Below are 23,428 nucleotides of genomic sequence, written 5' to 3' on the forward strand. Positions count from 1 at the left end.
GCCACCAATTTCCAGTGTCTCTGCTTTGATTGGAAGCCCAGCAGGTTCCTTACCTTTATGAAAATGAATTTCCTCAGGATTTTGAAAATTAAGTAGCTCCAGTAGATATGTAGACATTGCAGGACCAACAGCTGCCCATTGGACAAGAAATACGCTATGACGAACGTTTGTGAATAAAACACAGGATAATATGCAGTGGCACGAATAATCCTGAAATACAAAGACTGCCATCACAAAGTGCACATTTTGGGGGGAAAAAATCCCTGATAGATTTCTAAAAGGCGGGCAATGTATCCTGTGAAATCAGTTGAGTAACATAAGCCAATTGCACGCAGCGTTCATACTTTACCTACATTATGCTGACAATTCAACAACCACAACAACAAACAACAACAACAACCTTTGTTAGGCATATAAAATAAAATCTGATACATTACCAAAAAAACCTGTGTGATGTACTGAGCGAAAATATAATCGAGACAAAGACAGAAGAACTGTATCTAACATTAGACGGTCCTGGCAGAGTTCCATCACTTGTAAGATAAATTTTGCTATTTTTTCCAAGAGCACAATGTCTGAGTTATTTAACAGGAGTCCCTTGGCAAAACTGTCCCTTACAGCGTCACTTACAGATTTATCTAAGACCAGACAAGGAGAGAAATTTCTGATACCCACATATCTCAGGCAGTCAAGTATAATATGGGCAAGATTCTCCACTTGATTCTTACAATTTGGACAAATAACGGCACTAGAATCAACTAGGCCCGTAATTGTGACAGGGGGCAGGGCACACGGTAAGCGCTCCAAAAAGTGGAGGAGTGAGGAATCAAACCTGGTTCTCCAAGTCCACTGCTCTTAACCACTATACCCTGCTGGCTCATGATAGAAAGGACAGAGAGAGCAAGAAGTTGCCAGTCAAAGTTGACTTGAAGATACCCCCTTCCAAAAAAAACCTGTCAGCATTTGGGAGAAAGAAGAGGTGGATTTTGTGCCCCATTTTTCTCTACCTTAAGGACTGTTAAGTGGCTTTTCCTTCCCACCTCACAATAGGCATCTTATGAAACAGATGAGGCTGAGAGAGTCCTGAGAGAACTGTGACTAGCCCATGGTCGCTCAGCAGGCTTCAGGTGGAGGAGCAGGGAATTGAAACCATCAGATGAGAGTCTTTTGTTCATCAAGGCAAAACAGTGTGTAGCAGGGCCACAAACTCCACTCACCAGAAAGGGAAGACAATGAGTCTTGAGATGAAGAATATAAAGGCAAAGATGACAAAGAGGATGCTGCAGGTCCTCTCCCAGTGAGCATAGTTGAATATCTTCGCGGCCTAAATCCCAAACAAAATCTATTAGGAGTCTTAGGAAGCAGAGGGGTGGCCATTTTAGCTTCACTGAGGCAAAACCAAATGGGAGCCTTGTGACGCTTTGAGTATAAGCTGCCTTATCAGTGGCAAAATTTTTCTTACCAGTCTCTGATCAACGGTTAACTAGTCTTGCTAATAGCACCAAGTAAAGACTATGATTAATGTTTCGATGGGCTAAACCAGAGGTGTTCAACTCTGGGGCTTCAGATGTTCATGGACTACAATTCCCATCAGCTGGCATAGCCAATAGGTGATGCTCAAATACAGTTCTTTAGAACTGGCATCTTTGGCCAAGCCGATGTCTGTCAATAAAGGTTACTGATTCAAAATCTAGAGCCTGATATTTGTCTACAGAACTGGGGCTTGACACACACACACAACACAGCCTTAGTAACGGCAACCATTTTTACCTCAAGCCAGAAGTCTGCACAGTCATGGACGATCATCACCAGTGTACCAAGGCGGACATAATTGGCACAGTAGGAGAAAAACATCAAGCCGAGCGCCGCGAAGTGGTGAACAAGATGGGCTTTGAAGTCCTAGGAGAAAGAGGTCATTTTCCCCTTTAAACTGGTTTAATATAAAAAAGATGGGCATATCTACACTTGGGGGATTGTGGCGGGGAGGGGGGAGGAGGTAGGGGAGGAGGGAGAGGAAATGTCAAAAAGGCATCTAACATTCCATTGTTCTACTTAGGCTCTTCATGAACAAAGCAAAAGGTAGGTGTGAAGATTCACTTGCCTTCCTCTTGGTGTCCACTCCCAGGGTAAACACCAGCGACCAATAGAAACTCATCTCAGCCATGTAGTACCAATACTGGGATGGAAGCAAGGACTGCAGAGAAGGAAGGAAGGAAGGAAGGAAGGAAGGAAGGAAGGAAGGAAGGAAGGAAGGAAGGAAGGAAGGAAGGAAGGAAGGAAGGAAGGAAGGAAGGAAGGAAGGAAGGAAGGAAGGAAGGGGCACTGAGAGAAGGAAGGAAGAGGAACTAAGAGAGGAAGGAAGGAAGGAAGGAAGGAAGGAAGGAAGGAAGGAAGGAAGGAAGGAAGGAAGGAAGGAAGGAAGGAAGGAAGGAAGGAAGGAAGGGAGGGAGGGAGGGAGGGAGGGAGGGAGGGAGGGAGGGAGAAGGAAAGGAGAAAGGAGAGAGAAAGGGAGGGAAGGAGATAGAAAGGGAGGGAGAGAGAGGAAGGGAAGAAAAACAAAGTCATTACTTCTCTGGTCAAAAAGATAGTACTTTTAGAGGGGCAGGGAAATGCAGGCATTGATGCTTGCAGCTAGACATAGGTGCATCTAGGGCTGTTTACAGGTCAAGGAAATGACATGGTGGGTAGGGGTGTCTGGTCCAGATGGGGAGATACCTGGAAATTTTGAGGGAGGAGACTGATGGGGGTTGGGTTTGTGGATGGAAGGGAGGGACTTAAATGGGACACAATGCCAGAGAGCCCATCTTCCAAAGCTTCCATTTTGTCCCTGGAAACTGACCACTATCACCTGGGGATCAGTTGCACCTGGGAGATCTCAATCTACCCCCTGGCGATTGGTAATCATAACGGTGAGAGAGGCTGAGTCATCCTTTCCCCACGTGCTACAGTCCCACTCCAAATCAGCCTTCCGTGGGCCTGAGCATCAAAGTTTAAATCTGGGAACGTCTCGGGCCCATTTGCTTGACAGGACTTGGCAGTGGACCCAGGAACCGTTCCTAGAAGGTACTTCTTTTCACACAGAAAGAATCCCCAGATCATAGCTGTAGCAACGCTTACATGAAACGGGTAGCCGTCCCAAACATTCCAAATGTCATGAAACCAGGGTTTCTGGGAGAGAAAAAAGAATTGGGACAGCATGAATTTCTATTCACTGTGCTGCTAGCAAAACAGCTGAGATGTGCCCTGGGAAGTCCCCAATTAAAATCTCACATCCTAAGCAAGAGACTGGCCTTTTCCACACAACCAAAATAAAAAGTTTTGATGCAGGAAAGAAAACATTTCCTCTGAGGAGTCCCACAACATTTTTTAGCCCAAAATGTTCTATTTCCAGCCTGAAAATGTTTTAAACGCATCTTCGAGTTTAGTGATTCTTTTGTTGAAATTGTTTTCAAAACATTTTGGCTTGCTGAGCATATCTCTTTCAAACATTTCTCACACCTCCCAATGAAAGCCGCTTTGGGTCCCCACTGACGAGAGAGATGGGGGATAAACCAATAAATAACCCAACCCAACAAAAAGCCAAGTCACTGAGACACTAGGTCTTCTTTCACAACACTGCAAAAATCTCGTTGATCACCCTCCACCAGTTCAACTTACATCGTAGAGAATCGCGAATCCACCAATGCTCGAGAAGAGATAGAATGAAAATCGCCAGCTGCAGAAATAAAATGGCATAAAGACACAGCCATCATTGGCTCGCGGGACACAGAGGACCAATACAGATCAGTAGCCTAACCACGCTGTGAGCTCATCTTCCTCTTTCCTCCACTTCCCTTGTTAACCACAAGCACATTCATTTTCACAGCATTCATTTTCACAGCATAATTGTGGTTTAATGATAATTGGCACTTTGGTAATCCACGGTACACTCAGCAGAGTTCACAAACCTAACTGCAGTTGAGCTGTGCTTGGAAGCTAACCATGGTTAATGAAAAAACACCAATGTTGACAGAAAGCTAATGGAGCTCACTCAGACCATAACTTGGTCCCTTCCCCATGTTTTTGCCACAGCTTCATTGGCTCAAGAAGAATACAATGTAAAGTTATAAAACATCCTTAGCTTCTTAGAAATTGCTTGTCACCATAGGATTGGCCACTCTGGGTTGGGGAATTCTTGGAGCCTGGGTAAAATGGGTTTGGGAAGGGGAGGGGCGCAGAAAAAGAATAATACCATAGAGACCACCCTCCAAAGCCGCCATTTTCTCCAGGATCTCTATCATTTGGGGAACAACTTAAAATTCTGGGACATTTCCAGCCCACACTGGGAGGCTGGCAACTGGAGCCAAACTGCATGTTCTGCAGTACCATGGGTTGCCACCGGGGGCTTGCAGGAGTCTACAGTGCCAACTCTTGTGTGAAAGCACCATGGAGTAGGCCCAGTGGTGGTGAACCTTTGGCACTCCAGATGTTATGGACTACAATTGGCCATGCTGGCAGGGGCTGATGGGAATTGTAGTCCATAACATCTGGAGTGCCAAAGGTTCGCCACCACGGGAGCAGGCTCTCAGCATTGCCTACTCTGACCGGCAGCTTCTGTATAGGTCTTTGGTCAAGATTTTTCACATCACTTAGAACCTGAACCTTTCAAGGGGAGATGCTGGGAATTGAACCTGAGGCCTTTCGCATGGCAGTCAGACACTCTGCCGCTGAGCCACAGCTCTCCCTTACCAAGCTTCTTGAAATTTCTTAAGCATAGTTGGGATTTCTAGATTTCGCCGCCGTCGAAACCATTTCTCCACCAGGTGCACAGTCCAATTACACTTCTTGGCTAATCGACGTATCTCTGCCTGTGGGTAGAAAAAAAAGGCGGGGAGAAGAAAAGACGCTCAGGTTGCTGACCAAGGAAGGAAAACCTGAAAACAAGCCAAGATAGTCACTGTTCCCACTGGGTCTAACTGCTTCTTCCTGAAAACTGCTTCCCACATTCTTACAGGTCACTCTCAGTTTTGAACAGCAAGAATGATCAGTAGATTGAAGTACTGCCACCCCTGGGCTGGGAAATTCCTAGAGATTTGGGGAGGATGGGATTTGGGGAAGAGAGGAATCTCAGCAGAGATTTTGGGAAGCGAGGGATCTGAGAAATCTCCACCCCACCCCACAACAAACACCCTATGAGGTGGGTGGGGCTGAGAGAGCTCCAAAGAACTGTGACTAGCCCAAGGTCACCCAGCTGGCATGTGTGGGAGTGTACAGGCTAATCTGAATTCCCCAGATAAGCCTCCATAGCTCAAGTGGCAGAATGGGGAATCAAACCCTGTTCTCCAGATTAGAGTACACCTGCTGTTAACCACTACACCACACTGGCTTACATGCTGTATAATGCCATACAGCCCATAATCCCATAATCCAGAGCAGCTGTTTTCTCCAGGCAACTGATCTCTGGGGATCAGCGGTGATTCTGGCAGATCCCCAAGCCCCACTGGATGTTGGCAACGCTAACAGGTTCCTTGGGTTCACTGGAGCGGGCAAACTTGAACTTGAGCAAGAAGCAAGTTAAAGGCCCACACATGCAGAATAATGCACTTTCAATCCACTTTCAATGCACTTTGCAGCTGGATTTCAGAGTGCAGAATAGCAAAATCCACTTGCAAACAATTGTAAAAGTGGATTGAATGCGCATGATTCTGCATGTGGGGAAGGGGCCCTGGAATCTTACTACCTTAAAGGTACAACAAATCACATAAACAACCTTGGGGGGACAAATCTTGAAAAGTGGGGAATGCACGTGCTTGGGGGTTAGATCTGAAAGAATAACATCATCACAACCGGACACACAATATCAGACCACATAAGTGAAAGTTTTGCCGGCTGTTGGGGCCGTGGGCCAGTAGTTTCCACTCCTAATGTGTCACATGCACCTATGGCTGCCATCTTCAGAGACACGTCCTGTTAAGGCACATTTCTCTCCGTGGCCATTATGTACAAAGTTACATGCAAAGTTATGCACAAAGTTAATAAGGCACATAATCAATCGCTATTGCAAAACTGGGTTATTTGATGAGGGATATCATTTTTTAAAAAAAAACCTCAGAAGGATAGAAGGTGGAGTCAACCTTGAGCTGGCTACAGGAAACCTAGTAAATGTCATGAAGTGACATCACCCCATGGGTCATTAATGACTCGCTGCTGGCAGAGGGGACCACCTTTACCTTTTACCAAGGTTTACTGCTCTTCGGCTACTACCTGATTCTCTAACCAGGGATTGAATGGGGAGTTTTACATACCAAGCATTACCCCTGCTTAACCATTACACCCTGCCAGCTTAGCAAAACGTTGCACAGAATACTTTAATGTTGGAGGAAACTAAGTTATGTCATGGGAGGGAAAGGAAAGAAGAGTGTGGATTTATACCCCACCTTTCTCTGCTGCAAGGAGACTCAAGGTGGCCTACAAACTCCTTTCCCTTCCTCTCCACACACCAGACACCTTGGGAGGTGGGGGGGGGGGTGAGTGTTCAGAGAGAACTGTGACTAGCCCAAGGTCACCTAGCAGGAATGCAGGAGTGCGGAAACACATCTGGTTCACCGGATAAGCCTGTGCCACTCAGATGGAGGGGTGGGGAATCAAACCCAGTTCTCCAGATTAGAATCTACCTGCTCTTAACCACTACACTACACTGGTTCTCTGCAAGTGAGTTTTTTCAAACGAACAAAACCTTTATTGGCATAGATTGATCATACAACAGACATATAAAATAAGTCCCATCAATCCAGGATCTGTAACAAAAACTGAGCAATCTTCTCCAGAGTGAAAGAATCATCACTGCTAAGAAGCCACATGATAGTATGGCTTAAAGGACCAAGTGAGTTACAGCCCGTCCACCAATAATTACCGCTCCTGAATCTACCTTACATTGAGTCATGTGACATACTGCTTGATACTTGCTGCTGGAGACTCGGGGGATCGAACCCAGGACCTTTCACATGCAATTCAGATGTGCCACCACTGAGTCCCAGCCCCTCCCCTGTTTGGATACCTGTGATGGCTTTTTTGTGCATGCTTTGAAATAATCTTCTAGCGTGGGGTTGGGCTGGGGCTTGACGCGCTTCACTTCCTTGATGCCCAGAGCACTTGCCAGCGGAACAGCGATAAATCTGGAAAAAAGAGAACGGAAGAGAATTTGTTTGGGAGAGGCAAATGCTTCTAGAAGCAAGAACTGGAGGCTACCAAACACCAAAGGGTTAGGACATTTCCACAATTGTTGAAAAGTGGATTTTGCTAGACCGGACAGCTGCAAAGTGCATTGAAAGTGGATTGGAAGTGCATTATTCTGTGGCAGGGGGCAAATTTCTGTCCATCCTGCATTCCTGGAACTGAGAAAGTGAATCATCTGCCCCACCCCCACCCCTTACCTTTCAAGAAAGAACCTAAGAATCAACATCACAAAGGCAAAGGGGATTGTGGCATATAAATGGTATGGTTTGGGGAAGACGAGTCCATTGCGGTCTTCGAAGTCTGTCCATGAACAGTTCCTGGGCATCCAAACGTCCTCCCACCAAAACCAGCTGTTCAAAGTTTTCACTATGTGTGTCATTCTGGGGGGACAAAAAAAAAAGAATATCACAAATTTCTCCTGGAGAAACTCGTTTGCTTATCAAGCACAAAGGAACACCGAGCACACACCCATATTGTTGCGTTTCATAGAATCAAAGAGTTGGAAGGGTTCCCAAAGGCGATCAAGTCCAACCCCCTGCAATGCAGGAACACCCAATCAAAGCACTCCTGACAGATGGCCATCCAGCCTCTCTTTAAAAACCTCCAAAGAAGGAGACTCCACCACACTGCGAAGTAGTGCATTCCACTGTCGAACAGCCCTGACAGTCAGGAGGTTTTTCGTGATGTTTAGGTGGAATCTCTTTTCCTTCACCTTGAACCCATTACTCCTGTTCCTAGTCTCTGGAGCAGCAGAAAACAAGCTTGCTCCCTCACCAACATGACATCCCTTCAAATATCTGAACATGGCTATCATGTCACCTCTTAACCTTCTCTTTGTGAAACTAAACATCCCCAGCTCCCTAAGTCTCTTTGTCAGTCAAGTATTTATTGTTTGAGCCATTGGCTATAACAATTCAGAGATACATGCAGTTAAAACATTTAAATTAAAACAATAACTTAGTTTTACATTAAAATATAAATTATTTGTATTCGCAATCTCTAAATTAAAATGCCCCATCAAATACTTTCCACATCAGATGTTTTTGCAGCTTCTTCAGCTAGTCTAAGTTAACCTCCAGTACTTTGGAACATCAGTTCAAACAGCGCTTTAAATACTTTGCTCGTAATTTCCTAGCCGCCAGGGCAAAGAGAGCCATCTTGTAAGAAACATAGGAATCAATATCAGATAGTAAGAAAATCAGTTTCTCATCATCGGACAAAAAAGCTGTCCTAGGTAGTATTGGCTCCAAAAACCTTTTCCTTATTTCTGAATATAAAGGACAGGAGAGTATGTAGTGGAAGAGATCCTCAGGCTCTTGTTTTCCACAGATACAAAAGCGCTGAGAAAATGGTACTCGTGTGTATCTACCACTAAGCACTGCTGAAGGCATTGATTGAAATCTAATAGAAGTATAAGCTATTCTTAGGTTTCTTGTTAGTGTGGTGGTCAGATATGCAGCTCTAATATGATCTCTTTTAAATAGTTTATACCATGGAGCAGTTTTTGTCTGGACTATTAATTGTCTGTTTATTCTGGCATCTTCTCTGTACACCCAGTCTCGGAGTTCAGCATTGGATGTTGAAACTCTTAATAGATCATCTGGAATAGTGTACCGAGATCGATTTTTTTTCAAAAAAGGTAGAGCGGTTTTTATTTTTTGTCATCAGGAGAGTAAAAGACTGAGGACCAAAGGATTCCTCGTTATCTGAGCTGTTTTTTTTCCAGGCCTTCAAGATTGCAAGATGGGCCCGTGATTCAATTGATGGTAAACCCAACTCTGCCCTCATTGGTGTTCCCTTGGGCAGCATCAAAATCCGTCTTTAAAAAAGGTTCTGAACGGGTTCCAGTGTAGTACCCTAAGTCTCTCCTCATAGGGCATGGATTTCAACTGGAGATGACTGGAGATGCAAAGATTTGCAGCTTTTGAGAATCAGCAGAGCTCAGCCATCCATGTGTTCTCACATGTTAGTTACAGAAACAATTCCTTGTTCAACACCAGGCCGAAGATCAGAGGCGTATCTAGGCAAACTGGAACTTGGGAACAAAATCTGAGTTTGGCACACACACACACAGACACCCCCATATGGACGCCACCCTCCCCCACCATGACCAAACAATGATTTTTTTGCACCAGTTCACAAAACACCTCCCACCCCCAGCAAAACATACATGGCTCTCTCCCTACCAACTCTGTTTCCTAATTTTGTCCTTACACCAACCCTATGAGGCAGGTTATTAGCCTGAGAAACAGCTCCAAGCCAGTGCAAGTGGGTATTATGCATTTAAATCTCTCACAAATCACCCCAGCAAAACATTTACCAAACAAATGTCAGCATCATCTCTCACAAAACACCCCCAGTGGAATCCACCCCAAAACAGCATCACTTTCAATGTTTAAACTGGGGATCTCACATTCTCCCTTTAAGTCCATGCCAAAGGGGGTGGATTTAAAGGGAAATCTGGAAATTTGGAGGGTGCCTGCTGTCAGGGGTGCAATTGTTAAGCTAACAGCACCAAAACTCCAGGGTATCTTTAGGAGACTCTCCTGATGATACCACCCAGGTTTGGTGAAGTTTGGTTTAGGGGGTCCAAAGTTATGGACCCTCAAAGGTGTAGCCCCCATCTCATATTATCTCCCATTGGAAACAATGGGGGATGGGGCACCCCTTTTGGGAGTCCATAACTTTTGACCCCCTGAACCAAACCTCACCTAACTTTGGTGATATCATCAGGAGGGTTTCTTTAAAAATCCATGCAATTTTGGTGCTGCTAGCCTAAAAACTGTGCCCCCTGCAGGCCAAAAACTGAAAAACACAAAAAAATTCAAAAACCACACAAATGAACCTGAAATTTTTGCGACATAGGGTACCCCATGTTCCCTAGGTAAATACACCACTGCCGAAGATTAACCTTCCCACTGTCAAGCTGTGAGTCTCAGTTCATGAAATTCCCTCATGGCTATTACTGTCACCTATATGTCATATGGAAACATGAAACCTCTGAATTCTGATTCAGACCATTTGGGGCAGCTCTCCAAAGTTTTAAGTAAAGATCCCTTTCAGCTGTCCTGGAAGGCCCGTAGAGAAAGACTCCTTATCAAGAGAGAAAATGACCCTGTGGATTTTGGCCGACTGAAACAATAGAACATGTTTTTTTCCCACTGTCAGCATCACAAAAATACACGTGTTAGATTTATTTTGCTGCTGCTATACAGATTTCCAGGTCACACAGAGCAATTGTATATTTCCTTGCTGATAGCAGATTCCAATCCTGACATAACACACAATGCTGCCAGATGTTGTGTAGCAGCTACTGAGATTCATTCGCAGGATGGTTTGTGTAATTAAGTGAGCTTAATCTGATAGTTGTAGCCTTTTGTTCCCCTATGCCTATCCCTGCTATTTATAACCCTTTTAATAGTTGTTAAAGCTTTCGTTCCCTTTTAATACTTACGTTTTTATCCTATTGTTTTATGTTTCCCTAATTTTTTATGCTTCTAATTTCTTATTATCAGTAGATCCTTTTACATAGATATCTACAATTTCAACACATTTCATCCTTTAGTTATATTTTATTTGCCTTATGCTGGAGTATGCTGGTCCATGACCATAATAAAGATTGACTGACAGGTGGAGATCATACACATCACTTGCTAAAGATTGGCGATGAGGGATTGAACCTGGCACCTTGTGCACACCCAACAGAGGCTCTTCCACAAAGCCACAAACCTTGCCCCACAACAGACACCTTGTGAGATGGGTGGGGCTGAGAGAGTACTGAGAGAACTGTGACTAGCCAAAGGTCACCCAGCAGAAATGTAGGAGTACGGAAACACATCTGGTTCACCAGACAAGCCTCTGCCACTCAGGTGGTCAAACCTGGTTCTCCAGATTAGAATCTACCTGCTCTTAACCACTGTACCACACTGGCTGATCTTTTTTTTTTAAAAGCAAGCCTTTATAGACAGCAGTACAACAATAATAAAAACAGATTAAAAAGCATATACAATACAGGATATACATGTTAGGACGAAGGAAATTACTGGCATTTAGTAATTTCCAGGAGAAAGTCTGCCACTATCATACAGAGAGAAGGATCAGGGTTGTTCAACAAGTAGTGTAATCTAATTAAATCGGGGAGATCGGGTAAATGTAAAGGATCTGATTTCCTTGAATCTGAGACAGTGAAGTAATTGGTGGGCCAGAGATTCAACTGAGCCATCGTTACATGGGCACAATCTTTTAGCCTTTTCTTGCTTTTTAAATCTGCCATGTAACAAGGCAGAAGGCATAACATTAAACCTGGCGAGCATTATGGCTCTCCTTTGAACAGGGTTTATTAAGCAATGCAGGTAGTGTGCCAAGTGGCCCCGTTCAAATGGGAGAGAGAAATACACGCTGGCTGATCTCTGTCATTTGCAGATGACTTGAATTCCTGGAGATCTCTGGGGCCTACATGAAGGTTAGGCAAACCTACTTGTGATATTGGATCCATGGGACAGAATCGGAGAAATGATGGTTCAGCCCTAGCAGCAGCAGCAGTACAGCCTGGTACATTTCAGACGCCGCAAACAGCCGTACTGCAGTCAGCAATGCCCTGAAGCATGAACTCTCTCCATATTTAACAAACTACCCAGCAGATTTATTTGGGTCCCTGCCTGTTTCTCACCATGACTCAGAAAGGGAAAAGACAAACAGAGGATTACAGTCAATGCCATCGCCGTCCCAGCCTCCAGGGCGGAGATGATAAAGAACAGCACAACCAAGCAGATTAACCTGAGAAGTCTCGGCCCCCCAGGACAGATCCACCTCCTCCTTTTCCAGCACCCTAGAAAGGCATGCTGTTTTAGTCCTCACTGAGCTGGGGTTTCACAATAGAAGGAGGAGGTGGAGGAGGAGGAGAGGAGGAGGAGGAGTTTGGATTTATACCCCGCCCCTTTTCTCTCCTGTAAGGAGACTCAAAGGGGCTTACAACCTCCTTTCCTTTCCCCTCCTCACAACAAACACCCTGTGAGGTGGGTGGGGCTGAGAGAGCTCCGAAGAACTGTGACTAGCCCAAGGCCACCCAGCTGGCACGTGTTGGAGTGCACAAGCTAATCTGGTTTATTACCAGATAAGGTAAGCGGCAGAGAAAGGAATCAAATCCAGTTCTCCAGATTAGAACGCACTGGCTCTTAAACCACTACACCACCCTGGCTCTCAATAGGAGTAAACTTTTTTTAAAAAAAAATGGAACAATACAGGTGCGAAGAAGAAGAAGGAGGAGGAGGAGGAGGAGGAGCAGGAGCAGGAGCAGGAGCAGGAGGAGTTTGGATTTATATCCCCCCTTTCTCTCCTGCAGGAGACTCAAAGGGGCTTACAATCTCCTTGCCCTTCCCCCCTCACAACAAACACCCTGTGAGGTGGGTGGGGCTGAGAGAGCTCCGAGAAGCTGTGACTAGCCCAAGGCCACCCAGCTGGCATGTGTGGGAGTGTACAGGCTAATCTGAATTCCCCAGATAAGCCTCCACAGCTCAGGCGGCAGAGCTGGGAATCAAACCTGGTTCCTCCAGATTAGATACATGAGCTCTTAACCTCCTACGCCACTGCTGCTCCCTAGAGAATTCCACTTAGTTCCTACTGATGCTAGTTCCTCTTGAATTGCACCAAGACAGCAAAAATGAAAGAAAAAATGTTCATTGGATCTCTTTGTCCCGAGCAACCCATTGGGTCCATGACTATCAGCAGGAAGCCGCAGGCCCTTTCCACACAAACCTTTTCACAAAGCCAGGAAATAGCAACCCTTTGTATGGCATTTACCCAACTAGGTTTCCAAACGAATGCCAACAGCCTTCCTTGCCAGCAAATTTGCTTGAGTTCCAAAGGTATTTGTACCCATTGTGAACCGGTAGTAGAAGATTTGCCCTGTTATATCTGATCCTGCTCTTTGAATTTTGGAGCCGAGGCATCGGTTCTTAGATAAACTATTTATAGGTCAAAATCTCCAATCTGATACAGACAAATTGGTCAATTTGTTATCAGATACAAATCCTTCGATTGCTTGCAATGTGGCGCCAGTTGCCCTGGCTGCTAGGGAAATCCGGGTCAGTTTAACTCCAGTAGTATGTTCACGGCATGTTTGGAGGTTAGTATTTGTTGGGTAAGAATGCTCATTTGAACACAAGTTATATACCATCGTGTCTGTTGTATTTATTATTCGATTTTGCACTGTATTGATTTGCTTCTGTTTTTGCTTACAATATAAAAATCTTCTTGCTCTGATTGTGTGTTCCTGCATCGCAGGGGGTTGGACTTGGTAGCATCTGGGGTCTCTTCCAATTCTATGATTCTAATGGCCTTTGGCTATAAGCAACAAAGGTTTTGACTGATGGCTACACAGAGCCGGGGAATTTACGTCTCTGGCCTTAAAAGCCCTATGGGATTTCCGTCAGTCAGCTGCAACTTGATAGCACTTAATTATTGCCATGACCGGGATCAGGCTAGCCTGATCTGATTAGATCTTGGAAGTTAAGCTAAGCAGAGTCAGCCCTGGTGGACACTTGCATGGGAGACCAACAAGGAAGTCAGGGTTGCAAGAGGCAGGCAATGGCAAAACAGACCTCTGAACACCTCTTGCCATGAAAACCTGTGGGTTTTCCCTTAAACTGGATGTGACAGAACTTTAAACACATGCATCCGTTGAGTCAAACCAAGAGTTCAGTAACAATAAGGAGAAGAACAACTTGGATTTATACCCCACCTTTCTCACCTGTAAGGTGTGTCCAGATTTTCACCTTTTTAAAGCGGGACATCATTGGGGGGTGAGCACGCGCCCACATGTGCGCACACAGCCGCAGGAGCGCACTGCCTTCTGGGGCGCTCTCCTGTTTCCCGCCAAAACGGGAGGGCCCCAGAAGGCAGTGCGGCAGCACGGGAGGCTGCCACACTGCCAAACCCTTGTTTCCTGTCCTGTCACAGGGGAGCGCCCCAGAAGGCAGTGCGGCAGCCTTCCAAAAATTGGGACATTTTAAAAACCCTGCGGGACGCGGGACAAATTAGTCAAAAGCAGGAGTGTCCCACCAAAAGTCTGGTCACACTACTTACTGTAAGGAGACTCAAGGGAGCCTACAAGGTCCTTCCCTTCTCTTCCCCACAACAGACATTTTGTGAGGTGGGTGGGGCTGAGAGAGTTCAGAGAGAACTGTGACTAGCCCAAGGTCACCCAGCAGGCTTTGTGTGGAGACAAATCTAGTTCTCCAGGTTAGAATCCACCGCTCATGGGGAGGAGTGGGGCATCAAACCCAGTTCCTCAGCTTATTTTTATTTATTTATTTTATTTATTATTAAACCTATATACTGCCCTCCCCCGAAGAGTCCACCACTCTTAACCACTACACCACATTGGCTCTCCAGATATGTATGCGCTAATAAAATAAACAAACTCACAGGAAGGATGCATTCATGTGTTAATTAATTAATTTTGTTAATTAATTAAAATGTGTTAATTAATCACAAAAACAGCTACAGAATGGAGTGGTGTGTCTACTGGACATTGGGGCTGGCCGACAGCAATTTCGGGACAGCTGTGCACTGCTTATCTGTCTGATTTTGGGGCCAGTTCAAGGTGTTGATGCTCACTTCTACAGCCCTTCATAGTCTGAGTTCACTGTACTGGAAAGACTATAAGCCAGGTATGATGCTCTTGAGCCATGGTGGCAAACCCATGGCCCTCCAGAGGTTCATGGACTCCAGACATTCATGGCGAATTGGCCATGCTGGCAGGGGCTGATGGGAATTGTAGTCCATGAACCTCTGGAGTGCCATAGGTTCGCCACCACGGCTCTAGAATACATGTCTTCTCTAAGAAACTGTGTATGCCAACCCTTCCTTTGAGGGCCCGCTCCAAATAAGGTTGCTAAGGAGGATTACCAATGATAAATTGGACTATGCCGAAAATTCGGTTGCATGCCGAATGGTGTTTATCTTTGGCCCTTTCCGCAGAAGCCCCTGAAAACATTTTGCAATAAAAAAAAACATTTTTCAAAAAAACCCTTACAAAAAAACTCATCCCCTCAAAGATGCCTCCTGGCCTCCATTTTGTGGTAGTTCTGTTTTTACAAGTTTGTTTTTAGATTCATAGCTATAAAACTTCAAAGCCTCATGGCCAACCACCTCTGCTTCCCAATTGTCTTGGAAGATTATGTTGTGGTCGCCAAGTCGGCTGCGACTGGACCACTGTACACTCACACAACTCTTTAAAATTGAAATATCTACTCAATTAAGGGGGTGAAAACCAAGAGAAGGTTAAATTGATGCCTGGGGCAGACTACTGCTAGGATAGGCTTCCAAGTGTAAATGAAAGAATTCTGCTTCCCCGTCTAAGCAGTACCAGTTATCCAAGATCATTCTCTTCCAGAATGGCACCTCTCTTCCAGTGCTCTTTGATATTAGTCTTCTACTTGCTTACACAGAACTTCAAAGAAATTTCCATGCATTTGATCTGCTCCCATTAAGGCCTCTTCCGCACATGCAGAATAATGCACTTTCAATCCACTTTCCATGCGCAGCTGGATTTTACTGTGTGGAATAGCAAAATCCACTTGCAAACAATTGCGAGAGTGGATTGAAAGTACATTATTCTGCATGTGTGGAAGGGGCCTAAGACTGCTAGAGGGAGTTTGAGGGGGGCAAGGACATGAATGAATGGCATCAGCACATTTCAATATTTGACAATATTTGAAGCAATTAAATAGAAAGCAGAAGAATGCCCCAATCTACAAAACTGAGAAAATAAATTAAGAGAATGTGCTACAACAGCAAAATTAATGAACTCTGCAAAGAGGAAACCGAATCAAGCATCCCAAAAGCAACAGACGTATTTTGGGTCCTATTCTTGAAAACAAGAACAAGTGATATTGCTTTTTTAAAAATATTAGTAAGTAGACTGGCCAAGAGGTTACCCAGATCGAGGTTTAGTGTTGAAGTTTAGAAATAATAGTAGAATTGTTATACTAATATCCCTCTTGGTTAATATGTATCCTAGATAATAGTTAATTCTTAAAATCATCAATTTAGTCAAATGTCTAAGGATTTTGAGGAAAATTATCAGGAAACTTTAAAGGCTCTCTTAAGTACAGAATATTACTAAAGTTAAGATCCATTTTACTTAATAATGCATGTGTGTATTTTTTCTGGTTTTGTTAATGATGAGAAATAGTCAAATTGATAAGGAAGGAAGGAAGGAAGGAAGGAAGGAAGGAAGGAAGGAAGGAAGGAAGGAAGGAAGGAAGGAAGGAAGGAAGGAAGGAAGGAAGGAAGGAAGGAAGGAAGGAAGGAAGGAAGGAAGGAAGGAAGGAAGGGAAGCAAGCAAGCAAGCAAGCAAGCAAGCAAGCAAGCAAGCAAGCAAGCCATCAGTATAATACTGTTGTAACTTTTGGGCAAATCCTGGAAGTGGTATCATGCCCCTCTAAGAATAACTAGAAACTTTATGGGAAAAACTATCAAGTTTCTAGCAATTCCTAGAGCACAGAAATGTCTCTTCCAGGAAAAACCACCAATCACATAATACTATCAGACCAACAGCAATTTTGAAAGTTTATTTTTAGTTTGTTTTTCTCCTAACGGCGACTTGGGCAGTAGCAGTTGCCAGCAGGAGGTTCACTGCCATTGTGGGAAACTAGGCAACCATAGCACCTGTATGTTCTCTACCCACAATAAGATAAAGCCTAATAATGTTAGCCATACCATTGGGATTCGTCCAGTGCTTCACACTGTCATCTTCCAACAATGTCCTTGAACCATTTCCATCAGAAAACAAAGTCGGTCATTTCACAACAAAATAATTGGACATGACTGCCATAAAGAAGGGCAACTCTCAAAAACTTGTGGCAGAAAATTTCCAGGGCACACACAAGGGAATCCAGTTTGATTACTCCAGTCTAAACTGGGTTTACCATCGGCCTGGTGGAGCTTAACGTTCTCCCACAATCACAATTGATTTTCAGACCACAGAAGTCAGAGAAACTGATCTCCGTACAGGGCCATATTATCTAAATCTGAAGCCTAGGGGTCCCGCAGAGACTAGGGGCCAGTCACTTTTTACTGGTTACATACAGGGCCATATTATCTATAGCTGGAGCCTGAAGTCCCACAGGGACTTGGGGTCCATCAATTAATTTTTTGCACCCTAGGGTTCTTTTTGCACTCTTATATAACCTCTAGTAATAAGATAATTGACTGCTTCCTTACTGCTGTGAAACAAACTGTCTCTTATATTTAAATGATTTTCCATAAATTATATATAATTAACTATTAAAAATGATTCATTTCATACTATTGCAGTATTTAACAACTATGCTCCCAGAATGTGCTTCCCTGAGGAATTTTACTCGTCCAATAAAAAAATATAAAAATAATCAGCAAAATTCTCCAGGAGTCCCTCAAAATGGATATGGGGCTATGTAATGCAGTCTAGTATTTACGGTAGCGGGGTCAGGTTGTCAGCAGTAGTGCGGTAAAAGATTGAAGTGTCGGAGGGGGCTCAAAATACCTGAAGTATCTCAGCCACGGTTAATACAGACCTGTCTCTGTAGTCTGGAAATGAGTAGTTACTCTAGGCAGTGGTGTAGCGCCAACAGGGCAGGGGGAGCACAATGTTCCAGATGGAGCAGCAGTGGAGGTGTGGCTGGGCTGTGGAGGGGACACGGTGGGGGCATTCCAAAGGCATTCCGGGGCAAGGCGGGGCGGGAGCAGGCGGTGCCGTGGCAGGGTTACAGGGCACATGTGCGCCCCGGGAGCAGTTTCACCTCACCCTGCCCCTGACTCTAGGGGGTCCATAGGACTCCGCCTGGAAGCTGACATCCCTTCATCATTATCCTGATAGCTAGCTCAGTCCAGAATTTTAAGCCTTCCTTTGGGAAGACAGCATTTACTCTCTGCTGTTTTCAAGCGGGCACAAGCTGAGTCATTCTTGGTAGGCGCTCAGAATTAATTAATTGCTGCAGATCGAGCTGTAACAGTCCCACAGTTCATCACCCCAGCTGGAGAATCTTTTGGAAGCATTACAAGTGCTTCATCTTTCAACCAGGGTTATGCTGGAATTTGGATTTTGTTGAGACACTTTGTCACTTTGCACCTGATGACAAACCATCTAAAAACTCACATAAGCACGGCATTGCCACCGGAGGCTTTGGGCTGAGAAGAAGAAGAAGAAGAAGAAGAAGAAGAAGAAGAAGAAGAAGAAGAAGAAGAAGAAGAAGAAGAAGAAGAAGAAGAAGAAGAAGAAGAAGAAGAAGAAGAAGAAGAAGAAGAAGAAGAAGAAGAAGAAGAAGAAGAAGAAGGTGTCCCTTGTAGCATCATGCTGGCAGGGGATGATGGGAACTGTAGTCCATAACATCTGGAGGGCCACGAGTTTCACACCTATGCCCTAAGGAGTCTCAAAGCAGCTTACAAACTCTTTCTCTTCCTCTCCCCACAAGAGGCACCTTGTGAGGCAGGTGGGGATGAGAGAGTCCGGAGAGAACCGTGATTAGCCCAAGTTCACCCAGTATGCCTCAAGTGGAGGAGCGGGGAAACAAATCCAGCTCACCAGATACGAGTCTGCTGCTCATACAGAGGCATGGGGAAATCAAAGAGTCTTCCACTCTTAAATGCTACACTTTTGCTAAAAGGAAGCACAACACCACCAAGAGGATACTTGGGCAGCTCTTCAGACTAAAAACAGAGAATAATCGCAGATAGGTTTCAATTTAGACATCAGTACTAAAAAGGTTAGATCTAGCCTTTTCCCCCTTTTTACCCACCACCATACTACGGCCCTTGTTCGACATGGCTTTTGTCCATAGAAGTCCCATGATTCCCAGCATTTCTGGAGTGCAAAAGAGTTTCCCGTTTTTCCCAGTTGAAAAGCCCGTTGTAAATCCGTTTGGATGCAACTCAAGGCACACAAAGCAACACACTGTGTAAACTACAAGATGTGCCCAAAGCCAAGTTCATTCTTCTTTGTCTGGGCTAATTAAAAAAATTAACAGAGCTGTAGAATAACAGCATGTTTTGGGTGCTGTGTGGTTTCCGGGCTGTATGGCCGTGTTCTAGCAGCATTCTCTCCTGACGTTTCACCTGCATCTGTGGCTGGCATCTTCAGAGGATCCTCTGAAGATGCCAGCCAACTATATGACCATACAAGCTTCAGGAGAGAATGCTCCCCACAAACACGGGCCATTACAACAGCTCTGAAACCACAGCACTCCAAGGATCTCCGCCGTGAAAGCCTTCGACAATACAATAACAGCATGGTTTAGTGGTTAAGAGCAGGTGGATTCTAATCTGGAGAACCGGTGGAGTCTCCTTCTTTGGAGGTTTTTGAAGAGAGGCTGATTCCCCCCTCCTCCACCTGAGTGGCAGAGGCTTATCTGGTGAACCAGATGTGTTTCCGCACTCCTACATTCCTGCTGGGTGACCTTGAGCCCCTCACAGATCTTTGGAGCTCTCTCAGCTCCACTGACTTCACAAGGTGTCTGTTGTGGGGAGAGGAAGGAAAAGGAGCTTGTAGGCCACCACGAGCCTCCTTACAGGAGAGAAAGAGGGGGTATAAATCCAACATCTTTTTCTTCTTCTCCTCATGAAATCATATTTTGTCTGCTGCAGCTCTTACGTCTGTTCCCATCGACACCTTTTATCATTAATAGCAGTTTGATGGACATAAGAAAATAAGAACAGAAGAAATAGTCTGCTGGATCAGACCGGAGTCCATCTAGTCCAGCATTCTGCTACTCGCAATGGCCCACCAGGTGCCTTTGGGAGCTCACCTGCAGGATGTGACAGCAATGGCCTTCTGCTGCTGCTGCTCCTGAGCACCTGGTCTGCTAAGGCATTTGCAATCTGAGATCAAGGAGGATCAAGATTGGTAGCCATAGATTGACTTCTCCTCCATAAATCTATCCAAGCCCCTTTTAAAGCTATCCAGGTTAGTGGCCATCACCACCTCCTGTGGCAGCATATCCCAAACACCAATCACACGTTGCGTGAAGAAGTGTTTCCTTTTATTAGAGAGGACCCTCCTGGAGATGAACCTCCTGGATTTCCTTTTATTAGAGGACCCTCCTGGACCAAAGCCAATATTCTTTTGAACATCTGCTGCTGCGGAAGAGCAATACAGACAGCTTCATAGCATGTATCCAGAGACCTTTAGCTGGCCCTTTTGGAAACAGAATGCTGCACTAGATAAGGAGAACCCTGTTGGATCCGATCAACTTCTTATCTTTATAACCTGCATTGTTCCGTGATTGATCAATACATGGTCAGATTCGAAAGACCACATTGGAAAATGTTACGCATATGAAACCTTTGGGGTTACTGGAGATAACATTTAGGGTCTTGCTCCATGTGACCAGTTGGATTTGGTCTGGACTCCATGCCCTACAAGGAGAGACTTAGGGAGCTGGAGATGTTTACTTTGGCGAAGAGAAAGTTAAGAGGTGACATGATAGCCAGGTTTAGATATTTGAAGGGATGTCCTGTTGGTGAGGGAGCAAGCTTGTTTTCTGCTGCTCCAGAGACAAGGACCAGGAGTCATGGGTTCAAGGTGAAGGAAAAGAGATTCCACCTAAACATCTGGAAAAACTTCCTGACTCTAAGGACGGTTCGACAGTGGAATGTGCTACCTCGGAGAGTGGTGGAGTCTCCTTCTTTGGAGGTTTTTAAAGAGAGGCTGGATCTGTCAGGGGTGCTTTGTGTGTTCCTGCATTGCAGGGGGTTGGACTTGATGGCCCTTGGGGTCTCTTCCAACTCTATGATTCTATGATTTGTTCGGTTTGATTTCCCCCAAATTCCTTCACCCAAAAGGCTCAAACAAAGTCTCCACAATAAAAAACTGAACAACTCTGAAGTTATCTGACAGCTGCTTAATCCTGAATTTTGACCTGCGGCTGAAATAGGCAGCTGAAGCTTCTTGCTAAATTAATTCAGCCTCAAGCCTTTGGAGAAGGGGAGCAATCAGCAAAATTCTGGGACACCAAGGCAATCACAGAGCGTATGAGCCAGACAAAACCAAAGGACTGTGTGTTCATACAGTGAAACAATATAATGAGGAATAAAGTAACATATCACACTGAAAGCTGAAAAGAGGGGGGGGGGAGAGATATTGACCAATTTCCACAGCTCTAGAAGAAGAAGAGAAGGGTTTGGATTTATACCCAACCTTTCTCTCCTGTAAGGAGACTCAAGGTGGCTTACAAGCTCCTTTCCCTTCCTCCATCCACAACTGACACCTTGGGAGGTAGGTGGGGCTAAGAGAGTTCTGAGAGAACTGTGACTAGCCCAAAGTCGCCCAGCAGGAATGTAGGAGTGCGGAAACACATCTGGTCCACCAGATAAGCCTCTGCCATTCAGGTGGAGGAGTGGGGAATCAAACCCGGTTCTCCAGATTAGAATCGACCTGCTCTTAACCACTATACCACGCTGGCTCTCGAAAGAGTTCCCAGAGCTTGGCTTGTTTTGTATGAAGAACTTCTCAACAGATCCTTGCTCAGATGAGTCATTCCAGTTTAGGCAATCCAGATTTGCAAACTGAGATTGCGGGACGGATGCCGCTCATTGACAATCCGCAAGACCAGTTGCTAAATCTTGAAGCACATATTACAAGTTCTCTCTCTACAAGAAGGAATAGCTCATATGGACATGGATATCAGAAGAATTTCTTCATACAAAACTAGTCACCAGCACAGGAAACACGTCAGAGTTGTAAATTGTTCAATCATCTTTAGATCCAGTGTTCAGAGTGACATAATTTGTTCTACAGTGTAATGTTCATGTATTATTATTATTATTTAATTTGATTTTTATCCTGCCCTTTCCTGACCAGAGTTAGATTGTGGTGGCTAACGACACACATCATTTACAACAATCGAGTCCATGTATATTTAAACAGTACATTTTCCCTAGATACGTCTCTGCCTCTCTCTCTTACAGACAGACAGACTGACTGAGTGACAGATAGACAGACACTATGCAGTTACATTAAGGTGACCAGATTTTTACTCCTGTAATGCGGGGCGTTTCAACTGGGGAGCGCCGCAAAAGGCAGTGCGCTCCTGCGGCCGCGTGCGCCTCCTGCGCTGCTGCACTGCCTTCTGTGACAGGGCGGGAAACAGGGAAGCACCCCAGAAGGCAGTGCGGCAGCACAGGAGGCGCACGCGGCCGCAGTAGCGCATTGCCTAATCGGGACAATTAAAAAACCCTGCGGGACGCGGGACACATTGCGGAAAAGCGTGAGTGTCCCGCCAAAAGCGGGATGGCTGGTCACCTTAAGTTACATGGATCACAGTGATGCTTTAGGACTGGATATCCCCATCATGAGTTGAGCACGCCCACCTTCCTGACAAGGTCTTCCTGCCATCTCAAGGGATGCAGTTCTGTGCACTTTCACACATGCAGAATAATGCACTATCAATCCACTTGCACCTACTGTCTGCTGGTGGGAGCAGAGAGGCACAAGGACATCCTCGCACACGATAGGGCATTTGAAATATTACAGTGGCGGATGGGGTGGGGGAATATGACCCCTTCCGCACATGCAGATTTTTGCTATTCCGCACAGCTGAAAAGTGCATTGAAAGTGCATTATTCTGCATATGTGGAAGGGACCTACGAGCATCTTCACTGGAAATGAAAGGCATGCTCCAGAACTTAAACGGAAGAATGTGGATTTATAACCCGCTTTTCTCTATTTTTAAGAAGTTTCAAAGCAGCTCACAAACTCCTTTCCCTTCCTCTCCCCGCAACAGACACCTTGTGAGGTAGGTGGGGCTGAGAGAGTTCTGAGAGAACTGTGACTAGCCTAAAGTCACCCAACAGGCTTCACATGGAGGAGTGGGGAAACAAATCTGGTTCACTGGATTAGAGTCCACCGCTCAAGAGGAGTCGTGGTGAATCAAACCTGGTTCTCCAGATCAGAGTCCACCACTCTTAACCGCTATACCATGTTAGCTCTCCATGATCCTCTGCATTCTGTACGTCAGTTCTAAAGAAGGAGAAGGAGAAGGAGGGGGAGGAGGAGGAGGAGGAGGAGGAGGAGGAGGAGGAGGAGGAGGAGGAGGAGGAGGAGGAGGAGGAGAAGAAGAAGAAGAAGAAGAAGAAGAAGAAGAAGAAGAAGAAGAAGAAGAAGAAGAAGAAAGTTGGATTTATAGGAGACTCAAAGGAGCTTACAAACTCCTTTCCCTTCCCCCCCTCACAACAA

The 23,428-nt window shown here is 45.1% G+C and overlaps 1 protein-coding gene across 2 annotated transcripts in view; it reads right to left on the reverse strand.

The window, feature by feature from the left end:
- CERS3 (ceramide synthase 3) overlaps positions 1 to 23,428 on the reverse strand; it is a 43,181-nt gene that overhangs the window by 13,753 nt on the left and 6,000 nt on the right. For both annotated transcript variants that reach the window (XM_048481910.1, XM_048481908.1), the window contains exons 2-10: positions 7,413 to 7,595; positions 7,037 to 7,154; positions 4,729 to 4,847; positions 3,658 to 3,715; positions 3,118 to 3,168; positions 2,102 to 2,194; positions 1,771 to 1,899; positions 1,218 to 1,324; positions 54 to 210 (exon numbers count right to left, since the gene is read on the reverse strand). In XM_048481910.1, coding sequence (XP_048337867.1) covers positions 54 to 210; positions 1,218 to 1,324; positions 1,771 to 1,899; positions 2,102 to 2,194; positions 3,118 to 3,168; positions 3,658 to 3,715; positions 4,729 to 4,847; positions 7,037 to 7,154; positions 7,413 to 7,594 — 1,014 coding nt within the window. In that variant the 5' untranslated portion in view covers position 7,595. The remainder of the gene's footprint in view (positions 1 to 53; positions 211 to 1,217; positions 1,325 to 1,770; positions 1,900 to 2,101; positions 2,195 to 3,117; positions 3,169 to 3,657; positions 3,716 to 4,728; positions 4,848 to 7,036; positions 7,155 to 7,412; positions 7,596 to 23,428) is intronic.

The sequence above is a fragment of the Sphaerodactylus townsendi genome, linkage group LG17 (assembly GCF_021028975.2).
Source record: "Sphaerodactylus townsendi isolate TG3544 linkage group LG17, MPM_Stown_v2.3, whole genome shotgun sequence".
Taxonomy (NCBI): Eukaryota; Metazoa; Chordata; class Lepidosauria; order Squamata; family Sphaerodactylidae; genus Sphaerodactylus; species Sphaerodactylus townsendi.